This window comes from Leptopilina heterotoma, unplaced genomic scaffold (assembly GCF_015476425.1).
Source record: "Leptopilina heterotoma isolate Lh14 unplaced genomic scaffold, ASM1547642v1 Lhet_9, whole genome shotgun sequence".
In the NCBI taxonomy this organism is placed as follows: Eukaryota; Metazoa; Arthropoda; class Insecta; order Hymenoptera; family Figitidae; genus Leptopilina; species Leptopilina heterotoma.
The window spans coordinates 1,160,113-1,187,235 of NW_025111193.1; the positions used below are offsets into that span (position 1 = coordinate 1,160,113).

The window sequence follows — 27,123 nt, forward strand, 5'->3', positions numbered from 1 at the left end:
TGATTAGCCGTAGTTTAACTTATTTTGTGTTATACTTTTTATACTTTTATATTATACTATATACTTTTTATACTTTATGCTTTTAACTTTTAATACTTCATACTTATGATATGTACTTTTATACTTTTTATAATTAAACACTTAATAATAGTAATAATTAAAAATTTGATTAATTTATTATTAAAAGATTAATTTTTCTTGAAAAAATACAGTTTTTAGTAATAATTCAAATTAGCTTGAATCAATTTTGCAGATGTCTCTGAAGTATTTGAAAATAAAAAAAGTTTGCCCGTCTAGATTGTTTTTTATAAACTCAGATCCAAACATTTCTGCTCTTTGTTTCTTTTCTGCTTGTCAAAAATTTCTTTCTTTATATCAAATTTTAGTAATGTCTACGTGGATATTTTTTATTCAAGAGATTTAAAAACAAAATGATCTCTTGTTTTTTGTCTGTTTTATTCAACACTTTCTTCCTATTGTTCGTTATAAAATGTAAGTCACTTTTTCTATAGATTTTAATTCAGGTCAAATAAGAAAAAAAAGGAATGCGATTATTGCCCATTGGAATCGTTATTTTGCATTCAACAATTTGATAAATTTTTGTTTTCTTTAATTAAAATATTCGTTGTTTATTTTATCAAGTTGAATATCTTTACTGTCATAATTGATTTTTGTGAAAAAAAATTTATTTCGCTTCCTCAGAGAGGAAGAATTGTATTTAATTTTTAATTTTTAACTATCGAATCTGTAAATTTGTAAATTGTAAATGTAAATTGTAATTATAAATTATAATTGTAAATTGTAAATTTGTAAAAATAATATCTAATTTGTAAATGTTTTATTTTAGGTGTTAAATCAGTTGAACCGCAAGCAAGTCAAGAGGGATCGTTACATTCTTTTAAAAATTATGTAGACGTTGCGATGTTTCATTATTCCGTTCCAAAAGAAGTACTCAGGGCAACTTGGCAATTTGCTGCATTTATGGACGGCAAGGAATGCCCTTCGAGACAAGTTCATATGTGAGTGTGAATATTTAATTATTTTTCAGGATTTAATTTGAGAAAATAAATAAAAAGGGATTTATTTTCTTTCAGATATTTACAATGGGGTAGTTATCCAGTTATTTCGGAGAGAAATGCAACTTTTCCTCCTCATGTAGTTCCTGATAGAAATCACACATTTTCAATGTCTACCTGGACGACTTTTGAACCGAAAGTCGTCACTGTCATACCTGTTTACAGTCCCTTACCTGGCGATTGGTTTGTAGGTGCATACTTGTCGCATTGGGACGAGAAAGTACAGCAACAGGTAAATATTTTGTCAAACTAATCAATATTGTGAAATATTGATTCTTCTTTTATTGGTAAATAATTAAAAATCACTGCCTTCATTTATTGAAATAATAACTACCTTCTTTAACAATAATTTTTATGATTATTATTTAAAATTCTAATTTTAAGAAATAAATTTAAGGGAATAAAAAATTTTAATCATTAAGAATTAAAGAAAAAGAATTAAAGTATTAAATTAAAATCTAATTCTATTTTGTTAATTTTGACTTTTGAATTTTAAATCCTTTGAACAAGAAAAAGGGATTACATTAGAGGTAATTAACAGTAGACTCGCTTTTCAATATACCTGTCATGTGGGACCGACTTTTATTGATGTCACCTGTATTTGTGATACTTAAAAACTCATTAAAATGGGCGGATCACTAAACTAAAGTTTAACTCATTGAAAAGAATAAAGCAGACTGTTTGTTACTTTGGGAAATTCCGCAGACGTTAATCCCTTTGGCACCTAGGATATTAAAGTTCGTGAATAATAATTTAATCTCGTAAATTCGTCAACTTTGAAAAAAAAGAAATTCCAACTGTTAAATATTTTCTTTATACAAATAAATTAAATTTTAGGGTCTAGGTCACAAATGTAGATACAGCATTGGCTCGGTGGCACTTTGGAATCAAATGGGAGATATACAAAATATTCCCCTGGGTTATCAGAAAACGATGAAGACCAGCGAAGCAATTTCTTACTACAAGTACGATAATGAAATAATTATAAAAATACTTTAATTTCTACCGTAGAATATTAATAATTATAATAATACTATATAATTTCTAAATTTTATCTTTAAGAGATTTTTAAATTAAATTTTTTTTAATTTTCTTTGTTTTTCATTTTTACGTAAATGATTATGTTTTTATGGCGTTTCAGGATTTTCATTCCGTCTGGAACTTGGCACTTTCAAGTGCAAATATGGGGCTGTAATTTCATACGAAAAACTGATAATGATATGCGAATACCTTGTATTCTCGGTTTGGCTTTGGAAGCACGAGTTCTGCCTGTTTTTAATCACACTCATCTAAGTTCAATAGGAAATTTAACAAATTCGGATACATACACTTTTACAGAACTATCGCCCTATGAAGATAGTTATTATTATTTGCTAGTCATTTCAAATACAACAATAACTTTCAATGTTGAAGTTATAACAAGTGGTATGTGTCCTGTTCGCTTTTATATTTTATTATTATCTTTATGATTTTTTAAATATTTTTATTACTTTTTATTATTACCTTTTATCTTTTTTTATCTTTTCTTATTTTTTTTTTATTATTATTCTGTACAAGTAAATTTTTCGAAACAAATGGATTACTAAATGTCATTTTCTTATCTTTATGTATATTTACTTAATTATTCACCTAGTGAATTTATGTATTTTTCATTTTTTTCTGTTTCTGACAATCATTTATTTTAAATACTATGGTATTCTTGAAGAACTATCATAAAATTATTACTTAAATTATTTAGTTAATAATTTTACTTAAATATTTCAAAATTAATTGAATGTTTAAAGAGTTGCGTTTACAATTTTTATAAATAGATGAACTTCAAAAGGTTTTAATTTCAAATTTTAGAAACTTTCAATTTTTAATTAATTTAATTATAGAAATTTTAAAGAACTTCGATTTTTGAAGAATTTTAATAATTCAAATTCTTATTAAATTAATTAAATTTTTTAATATATATTTAATTACTTATTAAAAATAATAAATTTATAAAAGAATCAATCAATTATGTTGAAAAATTTTTTTAAAATTCTTGTCAAAATTTCAATTATCTCTATAAAAAAAATTCTTCTCCAAAATCCAATTATTTTTAAAAATTTTCCAGAAGAATTCAATTATTTAAAAAAATTAATACAATTCTAAGCAAACATTTAATTATTTTCATAAATAATACAAATTTCAGAGGAATTCAATTATTTACAAATTTTTTATAAATTTCTTAGCAATAATTCAATTATTTTCATAAATAATAATATTTTTTACAGAGATTCAATTATTTTCATAAATAATAAAAATCTTTTCAAAAATTCAATTAATTTTAATACAATTTTAATCGAATTCCTCGAAAAATGTAATTATTCTTAAAAATTCGTCAAAAGAATTCAATTATTTTTAAAAGTAATAAAATTCTTCGCAGAAATTCAATTATTTTGGAAAATTTTAATAAAATTCTTGTCGAAATTTAAATTATTTTAAAAAATTTTTTATTTTTATATTTTCATAAATAATAAAACTCATCGCAGAATTTCTATTATTTTTAATAAAATTTTAATCAAATTCCTCGAAAAATGTGATTATTCTTAAAAATTTTATTAAAATTCATTAATAGAATTCAATTATTTAAAAATTTGTTTAATTTAACTAAAATTTTTCAAAACAATTCAATTATTTTGAAAAATTTTAATAAAACTTTTCCCAATAATTTAATTCTTGTTTTCATAAAAAAAAATTCTTAGAAAATATTCAATTATTATTCTTTATAAATTAATTACATATTTTTCACAAGAATTCAATTACATATTTCTATAAATAATTAAATTCTTCTCAGGAATTGAATTATTTTCAAAAACAATTAATAAAATCCTGTGCAGGAATTTCATTATTTTTTAAAAAATTTTCCTCAATTTAATGAAATATTTAATTATATTCATAAATAATAAAATTTTTATTAGAAATTTATTTATTTTTATAAATAATAAAACTCATCTCAGGATTTCAATTATTTTTTAATACAATTTTAATCGAATCGAAAAATGAAATTATTTAGAAATTTGTTGATAAAATTCTTTTTGAGAATTCAGTTTTTAAAAATACATTTAATTATTGAACAAATTATGAAGAAGTTACAGTAACAATATTCTTATAATATAAAATTCAATTATTTTTAATACAATTTTAATTGAATTCCTCGAAAAATGTAATTATTTAAACATTTTATTATTAAATTCTTTACAGTAATTGGATTATTTAAAAATTTGTTAATAAAATTCTTTGAGAATTTAGTTTTAAAAAAACTATTTAATTATTAAATAAATTATGAAGAAGTTACAGTAACAATATTCTTATAATATAAAATAATAATTTTAACATTCACTCATCTTTAATTATTATAAAACATGAAGAAATAGATCACTTCGAGTCGAAGACTCGGAGTGATCGATATCTTCATGTTTTATAACAATATTTTGAAAAGTTGTTGAATTTCAAAAAGGTTTGTATTAAAAATGTAAAGTTTAATTATTTAAAAATGTAATGTTTCTATAATTCATAATTGTAAAGTTTCTATAAATAATTATTATTTTTAGATTGTCCAGTGAAAGTAATAGACAAATCGATTGTGAAGACTCTATTGAGTGCAACATATTTGCCGAAAGAATCATTGACAGAATTATATGTGGATAATTTTAATAAGAACAGGACACACTCTTTTGATGGGGACGAGCAAAAAAATCTTCTGCAACCAACAGCATTGACTTTACACAAAGACGAGGGTATTGAACCGGAAGACTCATGTATTCCAAGATTTCAGCTCGCTAGAGTTAAACATCCGCAAACTTTTTCGAATGTCTATTTATTACAGGTATGAATTAATACCAAGCGGAATCAAATACTATTACAAAATTAATTTAAATCATTTAAATGAAAAATTAATTAAATTATTAAATTACAAATTAATTTAAATTATTAAATTTAAAAATTAATTTAAATTATTAAAGGAAAAAATTAATTTAAATAATAATTTTCAAAAACTTTTTTCAAGGGACAAGAGTGGCTGACATCGTGGATCATTTTAACAGACGATTATCCAGTAATTACGCAATTCGATATATTACCGAATGTCGACATTGGGGGTATTTTAGTAATTAACATTCATTTGGAGGTGGAAAAGGTACAAAATATAAGTTTAGTATTTTAACTAATTTAGAGTATTCACTAAGAATGGAAAAATTTGCAGTTGGTGACGGAACAATCAATAGAGGTAATAATATGCATTAGACAAGGCAGAAAACCAATGAGAGTAAAGGGAAAGATTACCTGCGACGAGAAGAAATTAATGCTAAATTTATCCTCCTATGGAAAACATAATGACTCTATAATGATACCATATCCAATGCCAGACACCTGGTACATTGCTTTTCAAGCCAAATGTTCTTCAAATGGGTATGTACTTTATTAACAAAAATATTTTCAGGCAAAATCTTTCTCTTAAAATTTTTTTTGCTATTTATTTTATTTTTTTTTCTATTTTATTACATTTATTACATTTTCTACAAATTACAGTTTGTATAACTTTATATTTTACGGTACACAGGCCTTGGATATAATTTTATTGATTTTTTCGACTATTTTCAAATAATGCGACTTTTATCGACTTATATTAAAAAATTGTGAATTTTTCGACTTTTTTTCTTACAAATTTTGAGAAAAAATACCACATTTTTAGTATCAACTGCAATCTTTGAAAAATTATTTATGAATAATTTTTCTAATTAAATTTTCGAAATATACAATTAAAAAGTTTTTGAATAATTGAAATTTTGCAAAATTTAATTGAAATTAATTGATTTTATTCAAGTATTTTATTATAAATTTTCAAAAATCAAATTTTAAAGAATTTTAATTGGCAAAATTTTGAAAATATTTTAATTCTCAATAGTTTTAATGCAAAATCTTCAAGTGTAAATTTCATAGAAATGGAAATTACATACCTATTTTCTAAAAATAATATTAAAATATTTTTGAAAACAGTAATTTCCGAAAATTCAAATACATACAAAATATAATAATTAATATTATTTGTAATAATAACAAAATCATTTTGGAGAAAACAATCATGTTCAAAATTTTTAATTAAAATTCTTCTAAAAATTAATTCGTTTTTTTAAATTATACAAAACTTCTTTTTATAAATTCAATTATTTGCGAAAAATTACATTAAAATATTTATAAACAACTAATTCTTAGAATTTTATTATAATAATTTTTTAAAATTCAATTACCTTCAAACAAAGAAAATTAAAATTTTTTAAAATTTACTTTTTTTAGACTTATTAAAATTTCAGACAAATCATTTATCATTAATTTTCTTCAAAAATTTGATTACTTTTTTTAAAGTTTTTAAGAACTCAATTATTTTAAAAGATTTTTTGACTCTCGTGACTAAACGAATCAACCGATTTCATTTTTCGATGGCTTGTTTGAAAGATCATTTAATTGCGCAACTTTTTCCCAGAGACACCTATACTTAATCTTTTATTGTTTAGTTGCTGTGTTAAGTTTAAAAAATTTTGCAAAAGGTCCGGTTTGCCCCACCCCGTGGGGTAAACCGGACCGTTTGGTTTTTTATTTATAATTTTGCATTTACATAATCTACAATAATAAAAAACATAAAGAATCATGTAAAGAAGGGTTGTAGTAATGAAAATAAAAATACGGGATTTTTATTTTAAATATTTTTTTAAATAAAAAAATAAAAATGTTTGCCATTATCAGAGAAACATTACAATATTAAAGGGTCCAATTCTGATTGGAAGACAATTATTTTTCATTGTAAGTAAATATTTTAATGAAAGAAACATTTTATTTAAAAATAATAATTTTTATGAAAGTTTAATTCAATGGAAATATCCTATGGCCGGTTTGCCCCACCGAAAACGGTCCGATTTGCCCCACAGGCCCATTTTGAGAATAAATGTTTGTCAAAAAGAAACGCTTTGCAAATTCATCTAAGTTTTTGGTGGTAAATATTCCTGAGGTGTGTACCTTCAAAACCTAAGACCTAATATTTGGAAACATTACACGATTTCCTCAGAATTTCCTTAAGAAAAAATTCGTAAAAGTGTAGAAAAAAAACTAAAAAAAAAACTTTTGCTCCCTTCGTCACACAAACGCAAGCTAAAACTGGAAATATTGAGACCGGTCCGGTTTGCCCCACTCTCCCCTATCAAATTTCAATTTTTGTACATACATATTTTAATTGTATGTAATTGTAAAAATATTGTCTTTCAAAAATTATTTAGAAATATTTTTAAAAAATTAATTTTAAGAAATTCTTTATTAAAATTTTTTAAAATATTCTACCGAATTTAGGGGGGAGGGGGGGGGGGTCAGCAGGATCTTACGAAAAATAGGAAAAATGGCACTAACGTATGAAAATATCTTACAAAGGGGGGAGGGAGGAGGGTCAAATTTTCCAAAAAAAATGTCTTACGTAATTTATGGACAGCCCCTTATTTTTCAATGATTTTACCAAATTAAAAAATTTTACCAAATTTCAATTATTTTTTAAAAGATTTTTTTGGACATTTTTTAATAGCTTATAATTGAAAAACTATTGTCTTTCAAAAATTATTTAGAAATATTTTTAAGAAGTTAATTTTAAGAATTTCTTTATTAAAATTTTTGAAAATATTCTACCTTAATATCTTTAAAAACAAAAATTGTCAGTTTCAATTATTATAAAAAGTTGAATTTTTGTATTTAAATAATTGAATTCTCGAAGAACTTTCGGAAAATTATTAAAAAGTAATATAGATAATTGATTTAGAGATGAAGTTTAGTTAAAAATTGTGGAAAATAATGGAATTTTGGCTTTTTTTTAATTTTGATCGATTAAAGCGGCTTTTTTTGCTCGTTAAAGTCGATCCGAGGCCAGGGTATATTTTTTCATACCTAAAAAAATATATTTTTTACGGTACAAATTTCTTAAATTAAATTTAAAATATTCCTTTTTAATACAGCCAACCAGTTAGATGCGAAATGGAGCAAATTTTGGTTTGTTTAAATGTAAAAACCACTCAATGTGTTCCTGTTGATAATCATCCTTGTGGTGAGCATGGCGTTTGTCAAGAGACTTATAAAGATCTTTTAGCTTATGCTTCATGCAGTTGTTTCGGAGGTGAGTTTATTTATTTTTTTTTTTACTGATTATTGTTTTCTTTTCTTGTTTAATTAGAAAATTTGTTTCATTAAATAATTTTTGTTTCAGGATATAAAGGATGGGGATGTACCGATGCAACGGATGTTAGTTTTGAATCCTCCGTATTATTGATGACTTTATTGCTTACTCTAAGTAATGCTTTCTTCCTGCCAGCTATTGTTTTAGCAATAAAACGAAAATTGTACACAGAGGGCCTGGTTTACTTGTTCACCATGATGTTCTCCACATTTTATCATGCCTGCGATCAACAATTTTTAACTTACTGCATTGCCAAATACGAGGTAATATTTAATTTTGTCAATTTTTAGTATTAACAAAAGAGTATAATTCTATTTTATTTGACAAATATTTTTGATTATTTCAATATTTTAGCGTTTTCTAGTATTTTTCTATTTCTATTTTCTTTATTTTAAAAAAGATCAGAGTGGCCACATGTCAGTAAAATAAAATTCTTGTCAGTAAAGTTAGGGAAATGACAGAAAAAAAATTTGTTGTCAGGGAAATTAAGAAAATTGAGACTTTTTCGACTTTTTTGACTTTTTTTTACAAATATTGCAACAAAATACCACATTTTTAGTATAAAGTCCACTATAAACAAATCTTTCAAAAATTATTCTTTAATCATTTTTTAAGATTATTTAATTTTTCAAATATATCTATAATAAAAATCTTTTGGAATACCTAATTGAAATTTTATACAATTTAATTGAAAATAATAAATTTTTTTCAAGTATTTTGTTACAATTTTTGAAAATCAACTTTTTTAGAAGTTTAATTGTAAATATGGAAAATAATTGAATTATCAAAAATTCTAATGAAAATTTCTTTAAATGTAAATTTAAAAATAAAAATTAATGAAAATTAGCTTCTAATTTTTAAAAATTCAATTTTTTCAGTATTTTTAATTACATATTTCCAAAAATTTACTGAAATTATCGGAAATTCAAATTTTAAAACAGTTCAATTTGAGAACTTTTGAAATTTAATTACATCTAAAAATTTCTACAACAATTCTTCCAATATTCGATTATTTTCTACAATTTTCTACTAAACTTCATCTCTAAATAAATTATTTTAAATACAATTGAAAAATTTCCAAACAAATGAAATTTAGTAAAATCTTTTAATAATAATTGAATATTTAAAAAATATAAATAAAAATAAGATTTTTTAAGAATTTTAATTACAAATAGGACCATAATTTCTCATAAATTTTAATAAATCTAAAACAGTAAATTTTTATAAATGTTTATTTACATACTTTGTTACAAGATCTTAAAAAATTACGATAAATTACGATTCATGCATTTTAATTAAAAATTTTGAACATAATTTCTTTCCAAATTGTTAAAAATAATTATTATTTTTAACAATTTGGAAAGTAAATAATAATTATTTTTAACAATTTTTAACAATTCATTAAAAAATTAATTAGTTTTTTCAAATTATACAAAAATTCATTTAAGAAATTCAATTATTTTTAAAAAATTACATTCAAATATTTTTAAAAACTAATTCTTAGAATTGTTTTATCTTAATTTTTTAAGATCTTCTAACAAAGTAAATAAAAATTTATAAAAATTTACTGTTTTAGATTTATTAAAATTTATGATAAATTATGGTCCTATTTGTAATTAAAATTCTTAAAAAATTTGATTTTTATTTCTATTTTTTAAAAATTTAATTATTTTTAAAAGATTTTACCAAATTTCAATTGTTTGGAAATTTTTCAATTGTATTTAAAATAAAATTATTTAAAATAATTTACTTAGAGATGAAGTTTAGTAGAAAACTGTAGAAAATAATCGAATATTGGAAGAATTGGAGCAATTCCACGGGAAGTGATCTGAAGAATTTTCGATGATTTTAGCAATATTAATAATACTTACTGAATTTGTTCCCTCATATACATGGAATAAAAATGTATAAAAGTTTTTTCAAAATTTTCAAAATTTTTTGAGTTACCGCTTACTCAAAATTTTGGTCGGTTTTTCAAAAAAGGCACATAACTTTTTTCTTTGTTAACCGATTAAGATAATTTTTTTTGGAAAATACTCATAATAAGAAGCACTTTAAAGAAAAAAATAAAAAGAAAAAAAAAAATTTTTTTTTGCCCGAAAAAATTTTAAAAAAATTTTTTGAATCAAAATTTTGAAAAAAATACCTCTTCGATTTGAAATTTTTTTTTTTGTAGTTATTGTCTATAAAGTCAAGAATCCTTCCTATAAATTTAATTATGGGACAACAATAACTTTACGAGAAAAAAAATAAAATGTCCAGCGCGGCATGCCGGGACTCGTGCATGTATTCGCTTATGGCGGCGCAAGTATCGTTCCAAATCACTCTACAAGTCACAATTTTTTGCCAAAACGATTTTTCTTTTTTTCTAAATCTTCGTAATTAAGTCTTCTATCGATCTCTCGAGCCCGGTTTTGAAATTTTGTTTTTAAACATTTTTTTAATAACAATAAATTTTAAAAAAATCATAAAATCGTAAACTATATTTTTTTCAGCTTCAATCATTCAGAAAATTAATCAAAAAACCTATTAAAAGAATGTTTGAGTGTTTCTGATGTATAACAAAAGTATACCAATTTATTAAATTGTTTAAACAATTAATTGTTATTTCTTTCCTAAACTGTACTTAGGGTTAGAAACTTCTAGTTTTTTTTAATTGTGCATTTTTTTTTTGTTTAAACAATTTATTTTTTGTAAAGTTTTCAATTTACTGAACTTAAAACTAGAAACTTATTATTTAATTTATAGTTTTCTATTTTTTAATGAATTGTACTTTGAAAAAACTAGAAACTTTAGCCTTAAGTGCAATTTATAAAAAAATGGCAACAATTCATTGGCTAAACAGTTTTATAATAAATAATTTTTTCTTTCTTATCATCAGTAGATGTTTTACTCATGAAAAATTGTAACAATAGAGAAAAAACTAGAAATTTCTAACCTTAAGTACAGTTTAGGAAAGAAATAACAATTAATTGTTTAAACAATTTAATAAATTGGTATACTTTTGTTATACATCAGAAACACTCAAACATTCTTTTAATAGGTTTTTTGATTAATTTTCTGAATGATTGAAGCTGAAAAAAATATAGTTTACGATTTTATGATTTTTTTAAAATTTATTGTTATTAAAAAAATGTTTAAAAACAAAATTTCAAAACCGGGCTCGAGAGATCGATAGAAGACTTAATTACGAAGATTTAGAAAAAAAGAAAAATCGTTTTGGCAAAAAATTGTGACTTGTAGAGTGATTTGGAACGATACTTGCGCCGCCATAAGCGAATACATGCACGAGTCCCGGCATGCCGCGCTGGACATTTTATTTTTTTTCTCGTAAAGTTATTGTTGTCCCATAATTAAATTTATAGGAAGGATTCTTGACTTTATAGACAATAACTACAAAAAAAAAAATTTCAAATCGAAGAGGTATTTTTTTCAAAATTTTGATTCAAAAAATTTTTTTAAAATTTTTTCGGGCAAAAAAAAATTTTTTTTTTTCTTTTTATTTTTTTCTTTAAAGTGCTTCTTATTATGAGTATTTTCCAAAAAAAATTATCTTAATCGGTTAACAAAGAAAAAAGTTATGTGCCTTTTTTGAAAAACCGACCAAAATTTTGAGTAAGCGGTAACTCAAAAAATTTTGAAAATTTTGAAAAAACTTTTATACATTTTTATTCCATGTATATGAGGGAACAAATTCAGTAAGTATTATTAATATTGCTAAAATCATCGAAAATTCTTCAGATCACTTCCCGTGGAATTGCTCATTGTTGTAGAAATTTTTAGATGTAATTAAATTTCAAAAGTTCTCAAATTGAACTGTTTTAAAATTGGAATTATAATTACAATTATAATTATAAATTTTACTCATTTTCCGTAAACTATCATATTTTCCTGTAAAAAGAATTTTGTCAGGAAAAATAATTTTAAATTTAATGTTAGTAAATTGTCAGGAAAATGTCAGGGAAATTGATAAACTGAAACTTGTGACCACCCTGAAGATATTTTTTTATTTTTATTCAATTATTTTAAATTTAAACGGTTTTTTTATAGGTATTGCAGTTCAGTGACTTTTTCTCGAGCATACTATCATTTTGGGTGACACTTGTTTCCATGGCACAATTACCAACTCGATTTCTATCCGTCTGTCACATGTTTGGAGCTTTAATAATCGCCTTCACCGTAGAATCGAATAGAACTGGTCTCATTAGCATTTTAATTCCACTGGGAATTGGAGTTTTATTACCAGTAAATTTTATTTCTTCTCTCATTTTAATTAGTAAATATTAATTGCTACCTACAGAAATAAAAAATACCAATTTTACTTAATTTTAGACGTGGTCGTACATTTATGGTTGCATCAAGTCGAGGAAATGCAAAAAACCAAGAAGCACCTGGAAATTCGTTGTTGGTTTGCTCTTGGCTTGCATTGGAGTTTTTCTGTTCTCTTTAGTTGAAACTAAAGACAATTACAGCGTGAGTGATATTTTATTTTTTATTAGTTCTTATTTTATTATTTCCTATTTCTTATTTATTATTTATTTCTTATTTCTTATTAGTTCTCCATTATTTATTTAATAAAAAAAAATTGTTTTCAGTACGTTCACAGTGCTTGGCACATGTTGATAGCACTTTCGCTTCTCTTTCTCCTGCCACCGGCTCGAAAAGAAGTAAATCCTTCCAATAGTTCTGATTCAGTAAGCAGTTCCGACAGTGAGCTTCTTGATCATCAGATTTCTCAAAATATTCCAACTTTTTCCGTTTTGTCGAGTCATGAAAATTTAGTGACTTCCTTAAGGTAAAAACATTCCAAGTATACATTATATATTTATATATATGAGAGAAAAAAGAGGGCAAATGTTACAATTGTCGAGATACCAAAAAATCTGTCTTACCTTTAAAAGGAAATGTTGTGCCAACAGCGTTTATATTGTTTAGAGATGCACAGAAATATCTCAAAAATATTTAATTTATTATAAATACTTAACAGTTCCTAAGACGATATACCAAATGTTACATCTATTAATTACAATAGAGAAAAAACACATCATAATTATTTCCAAAATATAGAGAGAGAAAAAAAGCATAAAAGCAATTCTAAAAAAAAGCGAATTTAAAGGGAAAAAAATTGCTATTAAAAGAATTTCATTATTACTAAAAGAAATGTATTTAACAAATATTTATTAATAGTCGATAGTTTCTTGCATTTATGTTAATTTTTCTATTTTACTAATAATGGAATTCTTTTAATTTTTAACAAAAGAAATTCCGTCATGTGAGATTTTAAAGAAATCTTTAAAATATCTAAAAAAATACATTTTTTGAAAATGTATTTTTAAAAATGAAAGTTTTTGTGTACGCAAAAATATATTAAAACAGAGTTAGGGGAATTATTTTTCAAGAGAAATGGGTAGAAAAAGAAAGCACAAGAAAATAAATAAAATATTTTTTTAGGAAATCGAAGAAATTATAATTCAGAATTAATCAAATGATTAATATTGTGAAAATATTGAAATAATTAACTCAGTAATATTTGAAGGTTGAAAATGAATTTCAAACAAGAAAGTTACGAGTGATTAAAAATATAACAGGATGATCGCAAAGTGAGAAAAGAAAAATATTTAGGAAAACTCTTTGTTATTTTTATATATTTTTTAACTTCTAAATGAAATCTTTTTTCAAAAAATTAAATTAGATTAATGTCTAATAATTGATTAATTAATTTAATGATTCCATATAACTTTAAGAATGGTAATAGTTTTTTGCATTAAATTTTTCTTTTTAAATTTATTCAATTTTAAAATTATTGAATTCTTGCAAAGAATTTTATCAAAAAATTTTAAAATAACTGAATTCTTTCAAAGAATTTTTTTAAAATGTTTTGAAAATCATAATTAAATTCTTTTGAAGAATTTCTTAGTATTTTTTTTTTAAATAATGGAGTTTCTTTAATAATTTTAATTGAAAATTTTGAAAGTAATTGAATTTTATGAAGAATATCTTTCAAGTTTTTAAAATAATCGTGTTTGTTAATAAATGAAATTAAACATTTGATTATTAAATTTTATTAATATTTTTAGAAAATAATTTAATTCATTCAATGAATTTTATTAAAATATTGAAAATAATTTAATTCTTTCAAACGAACTCTTTAATTTTTGGAATAATCGATTTTGTTAAAATAATTGTAATCAATAATTTTACTATTAAATTTTATTACAATTATTGATAGAAAATTAAATTCTTTTAAACAATTTTATTAGAGAGATTCTAAAGATAATTTTATTAGAGTTTTTGTAAATACATAAGTAATTAAATTCTTTTGAAGAATTTCTTTAAGGTTTTTGAAAATAAAGTAGTTTTTTTTAATAACTTCATTAAAAATTTCGAAAATATGTAATTGAACTAAACAAAGGATTTTTTCAACTTTTTAAAATACAGGCAAACCTCGCTACGGCGGAAAGCAATTAGACGATTCCGCCGTAGAGAGGTTCGTTAAAATGCTATTAGTGAGTGAACGTTCAGGGATGTATCAACCATTTTAAATCACATGATCTTTAAATATGAAATAGAAGTTATGATAATTTATTAATAACCTTATTCAAAAATATGTATTAAAAATCATTGAATTCTTGCAAAGAATTTTGTCAAAAAATTTGAGAATAATTAAATTCCTTCGCAGAATTTTATTATTTATGAAAATAATCGAATTCTCGCGAAAAATTTAATTAAAATTTATAAAAATCCTAATTAAATTCTTTTGAAGAATATCTTTAAACTTTTTTAAAATAATGGAGTTTCTTTAATAGTTATAATTGAAAATTTTGAAAGTAATTGAATTATACAAAGAATTTTTTCAACTTTTTAAAATAATCGTGTCTGTTAATAGGTAATATTAATATTAAAATTGTATTGAAAATAATTGAATTCCTCAGGAGAATTTTATTATTTATAAAAATTAATTTAATTTTTGCGATGAATTTTAAATATAATTATTTTTTTAAAAATTACTTTGATTTGTTATTCTATTTATTTTATCATTTTTATGTTTATTTTTTATAATATATAAAATATCATAAAATAAACAAAAATTATAAATAAAATATAAATTAAATAATTTAAATAAAAAAACATCCATATAAAAATTACAATTCGAAACTTTTCGGCCCTGAATTTCATGGCACTCACACAGTCACAACTCTCACTGATATAATCCCTTCTACTTCTACCTGGCGAGTTTCCGCCGTATAGAAGTCCGCCGTAGCGAGGTTTGCCTGTAATCGTGTCTTTTAATAATTATAATTAAAAATTTGATTATTGAATTTTATTAAAATTGTATTTAAAATAATTGAATTGTTTCGAAGAATTTATTAAAATTTGAGAATGAATTTGCTATCACCCTGAAATGAAGAAATATTCTTGAAAAAAAAATTATTTTCTTCATCCTCTGAAAATGAACAAATCAACTCATATATAAATAATAGAAAAGTAGTATTCTATCGAAAGATTATTTTTAAAACTCACAGTTGCAATATTACTCAGAATAAAATTATGTGATAAAATAGCATTCTGCAATATTATTATTTTATTTAATATATATTGTAGAATTGCTCAGGAGAAGAAAGACATGTACATATAGACTTATAAAAAATACTCTCCTCTGCATTTATATTTAGATATAAAATACATAATATTATTATATTATAATAATACTTATCAAAAAAAAAGAAACCGGTGCTTTCCAGAATTAGCGATAATTTTTACCTGTTACAGTTGTTATTATAAGTTAATTATAATTAATTAATACTAATCAGTTTTGATTGACAATGAATTTATAAAATGAAAGTCTTTTCCTCACATTTCCAAAACGAGGACCAACACAAAAAAAAGAAAGTAAAGCGAAATATTTACAATAGCTTAATACTATTAATTAGAAGGCTTTATTTTTTTAAAAAAATACCAAATTAGTTTAGAGAGAAAAACAATTAAATAATTGAAGACACTTGAATATTAATGAGATTGTTAATGATTAACTCAAGTTGTATCTTCGATTGATGTGTGTTCTAATACCTCCTAAACTAGAAAATTATATACGTATTAAAAAAAATGTAGATTAAAAAGAGAAAAAAAGAAGACAAAAAAAGTCTGTACTTAGAGTAACATTGCTTAAAAATTAAGCATAGATTTTAAGGTAGTTCACCTTATTTTCTTCTAATTCGAAAAAAAATATATTTTTAAAAATATTTGCGAAAAATCAAAAATTCTATCATTTGTCAACTTTAATTATTTTTTGTTGGCATAGGTGAACTACATTAAAAAAAACCTTACGCCATCGTTTTTGAATAATTATCAATAGTTATGAAAATGAATTTTTTGTGACATTCTCATAAAAATAATCTTTTTGTCTCGACTAGCAGAGAATAATATTTATGTGAAATAGAAATATAAAAAAAGAAATAGTATTCGCTGAAAAGTATTCTACATATAACTGACATATAATATATAAATATATCTCATAGAGATTTACAGAAAATCTAAAATTTAGAATTTAAAGTAAAAGCAAAAAAAGAAGAAAAGTTGGACAAAACTATATAGATGTAGAATATTTTTATGCTTTACTTTAAAATTATTAAGTATTTTTACTTAATAGTTTATGTTGAAAATAATTTACTGTCAAAAACTTTGTTCTAAAAGTTTCTTTTTAATGAAAAAGAAAGTTTAATCAATTTTTTAAACTGATTTTTACGATTTCTACCATTGATAGTCAGTTTTGTTCAGTTTTTATTTTGAGACTCGGGAAAAATTTGTTATAGAATTTTTTTCTCAATAGAAATCAAAACGAAAATAAGTATGTGGACTTTGAAGAAATATTTAAATTTATTTCGAAACGAGTTTGAATAAGAATTATAAAAAATAATTATTTAATTTGAAATTTAATTTTGAAATTAAAAGAAGAAAAAATTATTTTATTAATGAGTCAAGAAATTTGGAGAAAGAGAAATGGAAAATTGAATTTCAAAATATCTACGAACAAAACTGAATTTCAATTTAAAAATCATTGACTAGAGAAATAATAGAGATAGTTTTACGAATAGACATATATTTTTAATTGTAAAGTTAAAATTATTAAAAATTATTTTTAATAATGTTTAAATTTATTGGATTGATATAATAACAAAAAGAATTTGTAATTTTAAACCTTGTTTACGTAATTAATTTACAAATTGTTAAAAGTTTTACGTCATTTTAACTATACTTAAAATAGTAGTTTGCTAGTTTTGCTGCAAAAAAAGAAACTACTTTTATTTATTTAAGAATCCTTTTGTAGTATATTTTACATTTTATAAAAAGTTTTCCTTTAACACATTATTGTGTTTACATGTAAAAATACGGGTCTACAATGTACCAGGAAAGAAAAATATAGAAATGATTGAATTTTCTTATAAAAACAAAAAATGAAATATATATATTCGTAGAGTAATAATTTTTCTATACTTTTAATTTTGATTCTCATCCTGATTATTTAGTGAGGAAATAATGCTTATTATTTCCTTGTATATTTTCAAAATATCCCTGTAATTATAAGAGGTATTTTTAGAATAGCTGAAAAATTATAATCGTCTTTTTAAATTTTTTTTTTAATAATTTTTTTGTTTCTAATTTTTTTAATTTACATACCATTGTATGTCACAATCGCCAAGCCAATCAGATGTATTTATCATTTTTGAATATTGTCTCTTTAAGTGTGTAATATTTATATTTTGATTTAATTCTTCCAAATCTTTTTTATCGTAAAGTGTAGAATAACAATTTTTTATTTCTCTGCTGAATATTTTCCATACCTATTTTACAAATATTTTAATAATAATAAATTACTTTAGGATATTATAATAATAATTATAAAATAAAACGTAAAATAAAATATTTAAATTATTTTAAATTAATAAAAATATTTTCACAATTTTTCAAGAAGAAACATAATTTTTTAAGAAAAATATTTTATTTTAATTGACTTTATTTTGAATAAAATTTTTTTTTATTATTATTTTACATTTTTTAATGAAATGTTTAATTTGCAGGAAATTTGATACCTCCATCCATTTGTCATTGAGTAAAATTTCAAGATCTGGTCTCTGTTGGAATTTTTGAAGAGAATAGAGTGCCTCGATTCCCTCGTCAACATTTTGAACTTCCTCAAACATATCATTGATCATGTTTTTCAACATATTTTCCAGTTCGATGACTTCGTGCCTGAATTTCGTCATAAATTGGAACCAGGAAATATTCGTGATGTCGAGTGCAAAATTGCAGGGTTCTTTGATTTTGCTTAGAATAATGGCAAATGAATTTTGCAGTTCCTCGTGGTACATGTCGTATATTTTTCCTTTTGTGCCGCCAAACATTATTGGACCTCCAACTCTGTAAAGTATTAATTTTCATTATTTTTTGCAATTCTATTTTTTTTTATTACTTTTTGGAATTATTTTTTTATTACTTTTTTTAATTCTATTTTTTTTATTACTTTTTGGAATTCTATTTTGTATTACTTTTGAAATTATATTTTTCATTACTTTTGGAATTCTATTTTATATTACTTTTGGAATTATACTTTTTATTACTTTTGGAATTCCATTTTTTCTTTTATTTTTTGGAATTCTATTTTTCTTTTTTTTACTTTTTTGAATTCTACTTTTCTTTTTTTCTCAATTGGTTTAATTTTAATTCTGTAATTTTAATGTGATTTAATTTTAAGAATTTTCATATTTTATTATTTATGTATTTTCATTTTTATCACATTAATTGTAATTGTATTTTTTTAGAGAAAAACAAAATGAAGAGAGGAATTTACTTGCTGAAGACAACAGAGGCATTGCAGATTTCGATGACGTCGTTGCATCTATTGAGGAAAGAATCGACGTTTTTGAAAATATTTTCCTTATCTACTTTCCAATTTTCGACTTGATCGGTGCATTCTGAGAGAATCTGGAGATTTTTAAATTAATGATTTTCAAGAGGAGGAATTTTAACATGAAAACTTATTTTACAAGAAAAATACAGAGAGAGAAAGAGAAAACTCAAAGATAGAGATAAATTTACCTGATCATAGATTTCTGAATAGCGATTGCAGCAAAAAATGCAGGTTTCTATCATTGATTTTGTTTCAATAGCCTTGTCTTGGAATATATTTTCCAGAACAACGTAATCTTTCAAAAAATTTACTATTCGAATACTTAACGCCTGATATAGAACTTCAATGTTTTCCCTTCAAAGCAGAAATTATTTTTCAATTTTATTTAATTGTAAAATTTTATTATTTTTTTCTTATTTAATTAATTTGATTAATATTGTAAAGGACTCTTGAATTCACTACCTTATGAATATTTAATTCGTTAAAAAATCGGTATTTCTTTATTGTATATTTTTAGTAAACAAATTAATGTTAATTCCAATCGAATTTATAATTTATAAATTATTTTTTATTATTTTATATAAATTTCTTATATAAATTTTATAGTTTTATTTAGAAAATATAGTTTTATTACTTATAAATTATATTTATAATTCTATAGAAAAAAATCTATAAATTATAAATTATTTCAATACAGATTGAATTCATAAAATTAAGATAAAAAGGCAAAAAAATATTAAATTCATACGTTTTACTGTAAAATGGAGATACACTTTTTATAAATATTAGTAAGAGTATAATTTTTGAAACGTGAATTTCTATATCAGCGGGTTTTTGAATTTCGTTGCAGGCCTCTAAGAGAATATTTAAATAAGTTATATTTGTTGAAGACTCTTCTATTCTCAATTTAATTTCCTCCAATATTTGTTTAAACTGCTTTATACTGGTTGATCGTAAATTTTCCAGTTTGCTAATAATCGTGGTCACATTTTTATTCAACATTTGTTGCAAAAGACAATTAAGATTATCATCTGGAAATAATCACGAAAGTTTAAAATCAATTTAGACAAATTGAAAATTAAAATAAATAATTGACACTATAAAATAAGTAGTAAAATAAATAAATAAAATAGTAAACTGTAAATAAATGTACACTTGTGACGCCAGTAATCAAATTCGTCGGTTATATCATTTAATTCTTTGCGAATAAGTGGCAATGAAATTAAAGCCTCACGAATTTGTTTGATCCAAGTACGGGCAATTTTTTCTAATCTATCATTTAATTTCTTCTCGTCATCACCATCATTATCAACTTTTTCCACTTTTTCCTTTACATTTGCATTATGTGGAATCGAAAATTCGTCTAATTTTGTTTTTTCAATTTCCAGACCCTCGCTGGGAATGTAGAGAATCGTAAGACCCATTGGTTTGTAAACTTGATCAGTGAGGCAACTAATGAAGTCGTGCAATGATGAGAACACTTCGTCCTTCGTTACTAATATCATTAATAGGAAACGACGGAATATAACAAAAAAGATAAGACATTTTGTTCTTACTATTTTTTAAATGGTAAAAAAACAGTCAAATTTTGTTGTTGTACCTACTTATTGGTGATTATAGGATTATTTGCAAAATAATTAATTTTCTAATAGATTATTGATTAAAAGATTATACGATAATTAATTTTCCAATTAGATTAATTATTTAATTAATAATTATAAATAATGAGAAAATAATTCGAATTCTTTTGATTTGATACATTTTTTTTATTGTTTGATCAGAATTTTTTTTCTTTTTTAGAAAAGAAATTGAAAGGAATTAAAAGAACTTTAAAGGAACGAAAAGGAATTTGATCAAATCTGATGAAATTTGGTTGAATAAAAAAAAAAGGATACTGAAGGGCCATTCGTTGCTGTTAAATGCCACAGGTGCATAAATGTTGTCCATGAATTTTAGTAAAGTATTTTCTGTGCTCTCGTTGATTGTGCCAAAAATAATGCTTGACTGAAAATTATCAACTGTGTAAACTTGCCAGGGAGAGCGTAAAAAATACGTGAGTCCATCGCTTGTTTCTGTGGGAAATTCTAAACTCGCTTTTAATTCACTTTTGAAAAAGAAGATCGTTAGAATGGTATTTTTTGGTTCTTGAAAATATTCTCGAATTACAAGACAACATTCTTCGTTCCAATGATAGTCGGATAGAGAAGGTAAAGTTGTTAAATCTTGCACGTATTTTACCTGAAAAGAAAAGAAGTTAATTTTCGAAAATTATTTTATTGCATTTTGTATTTATATTTTAATTTAAATTTATATTTTATTTTATATTTTATTTTATATTATATTTTATTTTATATTTTATTTTATATTTAAATTTTAATGTTTTGTATTTCTATTTGTTTATATTTTAATTAAATAATTTAAATTTTAAAAAATTACCAAAAAAAAATTTTTAAATAAAATAATATTCAACATTTATAGAAAGGAATTAATTTTCGAAATTAACAAAAAGAATATTTTTTGGCAAAATTAAAATTTTAACGAATAAATAAATCGTCGTTCATTTCAACGTTCGAAACTTTAGGAATAGGTATAAAATTTTTTAATCTTTTAAATTTTCTTCTAATTTTGAACTTTTCGGTAATGAAATTATTATTTTTATTATTAAAATTATTATTTTTAATTGCAGAATTAAAAATCCACTAAAAATGGTAATTTAAAAAATGTTCTTTTTAAAGTTGCACTCATTTAGAATTTTTTCTGAATTTTAGTTCAAAAAAGTTTCGGTGGAACGACATCAGAACTTTCACTGACCAACGTATTCAAATCCTCATCAGTAAATACGGGCTTTTCCGGTTCAAGAGGTTCCTTATCTTCTGACTCGGGAGTTTCTAGATCACAACAAAATTAATTTTAAAGGTACGAAATTAAGCAATTCAAGAATTTTTTTTGTTTACTTTAAAATCAGAATTCAAAGTTGAAGGTTATTTTTTATTCTTCATTAATTCTCGAGATATTTATAGAATTTAATTATCTATTTATAAAAAGGAAAACAAAAATTAATTTGGCAATTTTCTCTTTTTCGTAAATTGAAAAATTGATTTGCAGACAACGAACCTTGTCTTCCAAATTCTTCTTCATCAGTGTCCATGTCAAGATATTCAGTTTGTGGCTCTGGTGCCGCTTTTTCCATTTTTTTAGACCTTTCTGGTCTTTGATTCTCTCTCTTGTCACTCATAATTGGAAATAATAATAATAAAATAGTAATAAAGTAATTAAAAAAAATGAATAGTAAGAAAACTTTGCTCTTTATAAATTTTCTCTTTAAAAGTATTCTATTTAAAACATGTTCTATTTAAAAATAATACAATTTATGTCAATTTTCAAAAAAAATGTTTAAAAAATCTAAAAATATTTTTCTAGCAAATTAAAGAAACTTTTCGAAACTTTTATAATATTTTTATTAAGAGCGTGTAGTTTTGCTAAGAAGTTGATTCAAAACTTTGTTGAATCGATAAAATTGTTGCCATAGAATCGCTTTGAAATTAAATATTTTGATATTTAAATAAAAAATCGAAAAAAATTATTACTACTGAAAACGTTCGAAAGCTTTTGATATAAAATTTCGAAAAATTGAATTAACTTAATTCAATTAATTGAATTAAATTTTTTAAAAAATAAAGGATTTTAAAAATAAGAAAAGAGTTTTGTAAACAACATTCAAATTAAACTTACAAGTTTTGTAAGGAAATTTGAACTTAAAAATAAAAGTTTTGTAAAAGAAAATAAAAACTGAAATAAAAATGGATTTTTAATTAAAAAATCAAAATTCCTTAAATAAGTGACAATAAAATTAATTTAAATTTTAAATAATAAAAATATTGAGCGCAATATATAATCTTGTTTCTATATTCCTTCATTGAGAAGCATCTAATGTGGAATTTTATTATTCCCCTCTCTCTCGATGCGCATATTCTTTTATTTACATAGCTCCGTCATAGATAATTTTTTATCTCGTGCAGACATTTACTACTTAAGGTTATATTTTACTGGTCACCTACATGGGAAAATTGTTTATCATTTTTAGTATTTCCTTCTTTCTTTGAAAGTGTTTTAAAGCTGTTTTTCTGTCTTTATGAATTAATTATACATAAAATAAATTAATTTCTAAATATCAAGTTAATTACATTAGTTAATTATTTTCAGATTACAACTATTAAGATGAAACAACAAACATTCGTTGGACCTATAATTCATACAAATAAAAATGAAGATTTAATTATACTCGAGGAAGCTGCAGTAATTGTTCAAGATGGAATTGTAAGTAATAATTGTTGTAAATTATTTTCATTTTTTACATGAATTATTTTTGTACCTAATTTTAAACAATTTTAAAAAATTTTGAATAATTTTAACTAATTTTAACTTGAAAATAATTAAATTTTAAAACAATTGTAAATAACGAAAATGATTTAAATAATGAAGTTAATCTTATATTTTAAGGCTGCGATTTAAATAAGAATATTTGATTTAACTGTGAAAAATTTTACTAACAGATTATTAGCATTCTTCCAAATCCAAAAGTCGAAGATTTAACGATTGAACCAATTATACGCTTGAGTCAAGGACAATTTTTAATTCCTGGTTTCGTCGATTGTCATTTTCATGCAGTTCAATTACCAAATATTGGTTTGGGCTACGATTCACCGCTACTAGAATGGCTGGAAAAATATACATTTCCGTTGGAGAGAAAATTTTCCAATGATGAATTTACTGATCGAGTAATGGACGCAGTTGTGGTAATTTTTTTTTTTGAGAATAATTTTAATTATTAATAATAATAATTTAAATTTTTAATAATTAATTATGGTCAATTGGTTACTATTTATTCTTATTATTGTGAAAGTAAAATTTTATTTTTTCGTTTTTTTAATTTTAGAAACGAACTCTCGCTATGGGAACAACAACAATTTGTTATTTTGCTTCTCTTTATAAAGAAGCTTCTTTAATTCTTGCACAAAAAGCTGTAAAATATGGTCAACGGGCATTTATTGGAAAATTAAATATGAATTTACCAAGAAATGATGGCTATTACGAATCAACTGAAGATTCTATCAGCGATACTATTAAATTTATTTCGGACGTGGAAAAATTGAAAGTAAGTATTATTATGTTCTTGAAAATATATTTCGGTAAAAGTAAAATTATTCTCAATAACTATTTTACTTTAAATAAATTTAAATTTAAAAATTACTAAAATAGTAAACTGCAAATAATTTTCAATAACTATTTTCAATACATAAATTAAAATTCTTCTTGTATTTGATTTCATTTGCCTTCAGTTTAATTGAATTTAATTTTAAATTAATAAAATTAATTGAATTTTTAAAAATGTCTCTGTCTTAAATAATTTTTTATTTTAGTCAATTGAATTTAATCAATTGACAAATTAATCTATGTTTTATTTGCAATATAACTAAAAAAATTACTTTTCATTTTAGAATCCGCTCGTGAAACCAATATTAACTCCTAGATTTGCATTGAGTTGTGATATGAATCTCATGAAAAAATTAGGAAAATTAGCTATCGAAATGGATCTTCCTGTACAGGTAAATTATAAATCTTTAATATTGATTTTTTAAGTCTTAACTCTTTTTTGCTATCAGCTATTGCTATCAGAAATAATTGTAAAATTATAAAAATTTAAAAATGCCAGTTTATTGAATTTTAAAATATTAATTTATTATTTCTTAAAATAATTAATTTTTTTAATTTGTATTTAAAAATTTTTTTAAAACATTTTTAATATGTTTAACACAATTTTTGATGCAGTATTTGTATAATTTTTTCAGACACATATTTCTGAAAACGCAGACGAAGTAAAAGCAGTCAGTCAAGTTTTTAATGAATATTTATCGTATGCAAAAGTTTACGATGCTGCCGGTCTTCTCACAAGCAAGGTATAAACTTTAATTACTAATTTTCATTCACATAACTGTCACAATTAATGCAGTAAAAATTGAGAATCAGTATTTTTAAATCTAAAAGAAAATTAAATAAAATACAATTTTCTTTTTGTAGAAATTGAGAATTAGAATTTTTAAATATAAAAAAAAAATTAAATGACACTTTTAAGTAATACATCAAATAAAATTTAATTTGTTTTGTTGAAATTGAAAAACAGAATTTTTAAATTAAAAAAAAAATTAAATGCCACTTTTAAGTACATAATAAATAAAAAGAAAATTTAATTTTTTTTGCAGAAATTGAAAATTCGAATTTTTAAGTATAAAAAAACTTTTTTTTTGCAGACAATTTTAGCCCATGGAGTTTATTTAACAGACAATGAGCTCAATATTATAAAAGAACGGGAGTCTTCCGTTATTCATTGTCCTTCATCGAATGCTTGTTTAAAAAGTGGCATTTGTGATGTTCGGAGATTAAAATCAAAGGGTATTAAAATTGGACTCGGCACAGGTAAAATTATTTACATTAAATTATTTTCAACATTCGCAAATATTTATTCTAAACCCAAAATTTATTATTATTTAGCTATCAAAATAAAAATATTTTAATTTTTTAATTTTCTATTTAAAGGAAAATATTACGCTTGTACTTTTTTCTTTAATGTTTCGTTTTATTTTCGAAATATTGAAAATTGAAAAATTTTGATAAATAATAATAAATTTAATAAATAAATAATACGTAAATTCCGAATTAATAAATAATAAATAAATTATAATTAACTAAATATAATAAATAAATAATAAAGAACTGAATAATAAATAAATAATAGGTAAATAAAAAATGGATAAATAAGAAATGAATGAATAGGAAAGAGTAATAAATAAATAATTAAGAAATATGAAAAAATAATGAACAAATAGAAAAAAAATGAAGAAATAAATTTTAATATTAAAAATGATTTTTTATTATTAAAATTTATAATAAAATTCTTAGATGTTGGCGGAGGACAGAGTCCATCGATATTAGATTCAATGAAAGCTGCACTCACAGCAACAAATAATCTCTCATTTATAAAAACAAATTATCATTCTCTTGATTACAAGGACGTGTTTTATTTAGCTACACTTGGCGGTGCAACTTGTGAGTATTGTAAATTTTGAAAAATTCCAATAGAAAACAAAATTAGTCTTTATAGAGAAAATTTTATCAACAGGCCTTCAATTGGATGATAAAATTGGAAATTTCGAAGCTGGAAAACAATTCGATGCTCTTTTAATCGATCTAAACAGTGCAGATAGTCCTTTAGATAATTTAATTAATTGTACACTACTTGAAAAACTCCAGCGATTTATTTACTCTGGCGATGATCGAAATATAGTCCAAGTATATGTCAACGGTCGTCGAGTAAAATAAAATCAAGAAAATGCTGCGATTTTTAATTTCCTGAAATTTTTAATTTAAATTCAGTTTTCCATTTTTTTTTTTGTTTAATTTCTTATTTTTTATTTTTGTTAGTATTTTTATTAATACTTATTTTTTAACTTATTTGTATTTTTTACTTATTTACATTTTTTACTTCTCTATATTTTTACATATTTATATTTTTTACTTCTCTATATTTTTACTGATTTACATTTTTTACTTATATATTTTTACTTATTTACATTTCTTACTTCTCTATATTTTTTACTTCTTTACATTTTTTACTGCTCTATATTTTTACTTATTTACATTTTTTATTTATCTATAATAAGGTCAGGGATTTTTAGTAAAAGTACTGGAAAAAATTGAATTTTTAAAATTCATGAGAAAACTCTGAATTTTGATGTTTTTTTGTATGCCTCATAAACTATGAAATTACTACGAATTCTAAAACAAAACCTTCAATTTTTTCTATTTCTGACAATAATTTCTTTTTAAATATTAATTTTTCAAGAACTATC

The 27,123-nt window shown here is 22.7% G+C and overlaps 2 protein-coding genes across 6 annotated transcripts; both read left to right on the forward strand.

Moving 5' to 3' along the window:
• The first annotated feature begins 327 nt into the window (after window positions 1-327).
• LOC122511729 (post-GPI attachment to proteins factor 6-like) lies at window positions 328-20,785 on the forward strand. 3 transcript variants are annotated; one of them, XM_043627161.1, is made up of 16 exons: window positions 328-492; window positions 848-1,019; window positions 1,095-1,308; window positions 1,914-2,041; window positions 2,218-2,501; window positions 4,658-4,932; window positions 5,113-5,241; window positions 5,308-5,513; window positions 8,093-8,250; window positions 8,341-8,573; window positions 12,361-12,555; window positions 12,643-12,783; window positions 12,906-13,105; window positions 18,543-18,728; window positions 19,128-19,447; window positions 20,605-20,785. In XM_043627161.1, the coding sequence occupies exons 1-15, from the start codon at window positions 432-434 to the stop codon at window positions 19,282-19,284; spliced, it is 2,739 nt and encodes a 912-aa protein (XP_043483096.1). In that variant the 5' UTR covers window positions 328-431; the 3' UTR covers window positions 19,285-19,447; window positions 20,605-20,785. The 3 variants fall into 3 exon arrangements, with proteins under 3 accessions (XP_043483096.1, XP_043483097.1, XP_043483098.1); XM_043627162.1 differs by lacking the exon at window positions 20,605-20,785 and having other exon boundaries at window positions 18,543-18,733; window positions 19,128-19,265; XM_043627163.1 differs by lacking the exons at window positions 19,128-19,447; window positions 20,605-20,785 and having other exon boundaries at window positions 18,387-18,685.
• Window positions 20,786-21,270: 485 nt separating this feature from the next.
• On the forward strand, window positions 21,271-26,619 carry LOC122511730 (guanine deaminase). 3 transcript variants are annotated; one of them, XM_043627164.1, is made up of 10 exons: window positions 21,271-21,423; window positions 21,985-22,132; window positions 23,420-23,533; window positions 23,770-24,012; window positions 24,153-24,371; window positions 24,715-24,822; window positions 25,066-25,173; window positions 25,525-25,690; window positions 26,174-26,320; window positions 26,394-26,619. In XM_043627164.1, the coding sequence occupies exons 3-10, from the start codon at window positions 23,435-23,437 to the stop codon at window positions 26,591-26,593; spliced, it is 1,290 nt and encodes a 429-aa protein (XP_043483099.1). In that variant the 5' UTR covers window positions 21,271-21,423; window positions 21,985-22,132; window positions 23,420-23,434; the 3' UTR covers window positions 26,594-26,619. The 3 variants fall into 3 exon arrangements, with proteins under 3 accessions (XP_043483099.1, XP_043483101.1, XP_043483102.1); XM_043627166.1 differs by lacking the exons at window positions 21,271-21,423; window positions 21,985-22,132 and adding an exon at window positions 23,233-23,251; XM_043627167.1 differs by lacking the exons at window positions 21,271-21,423; window positions 21,985-22,132 and adding an exon at window positions 23,299-23,317.
• Window positions 26,620-27,123: the final 504 nt, after the last annotated feature.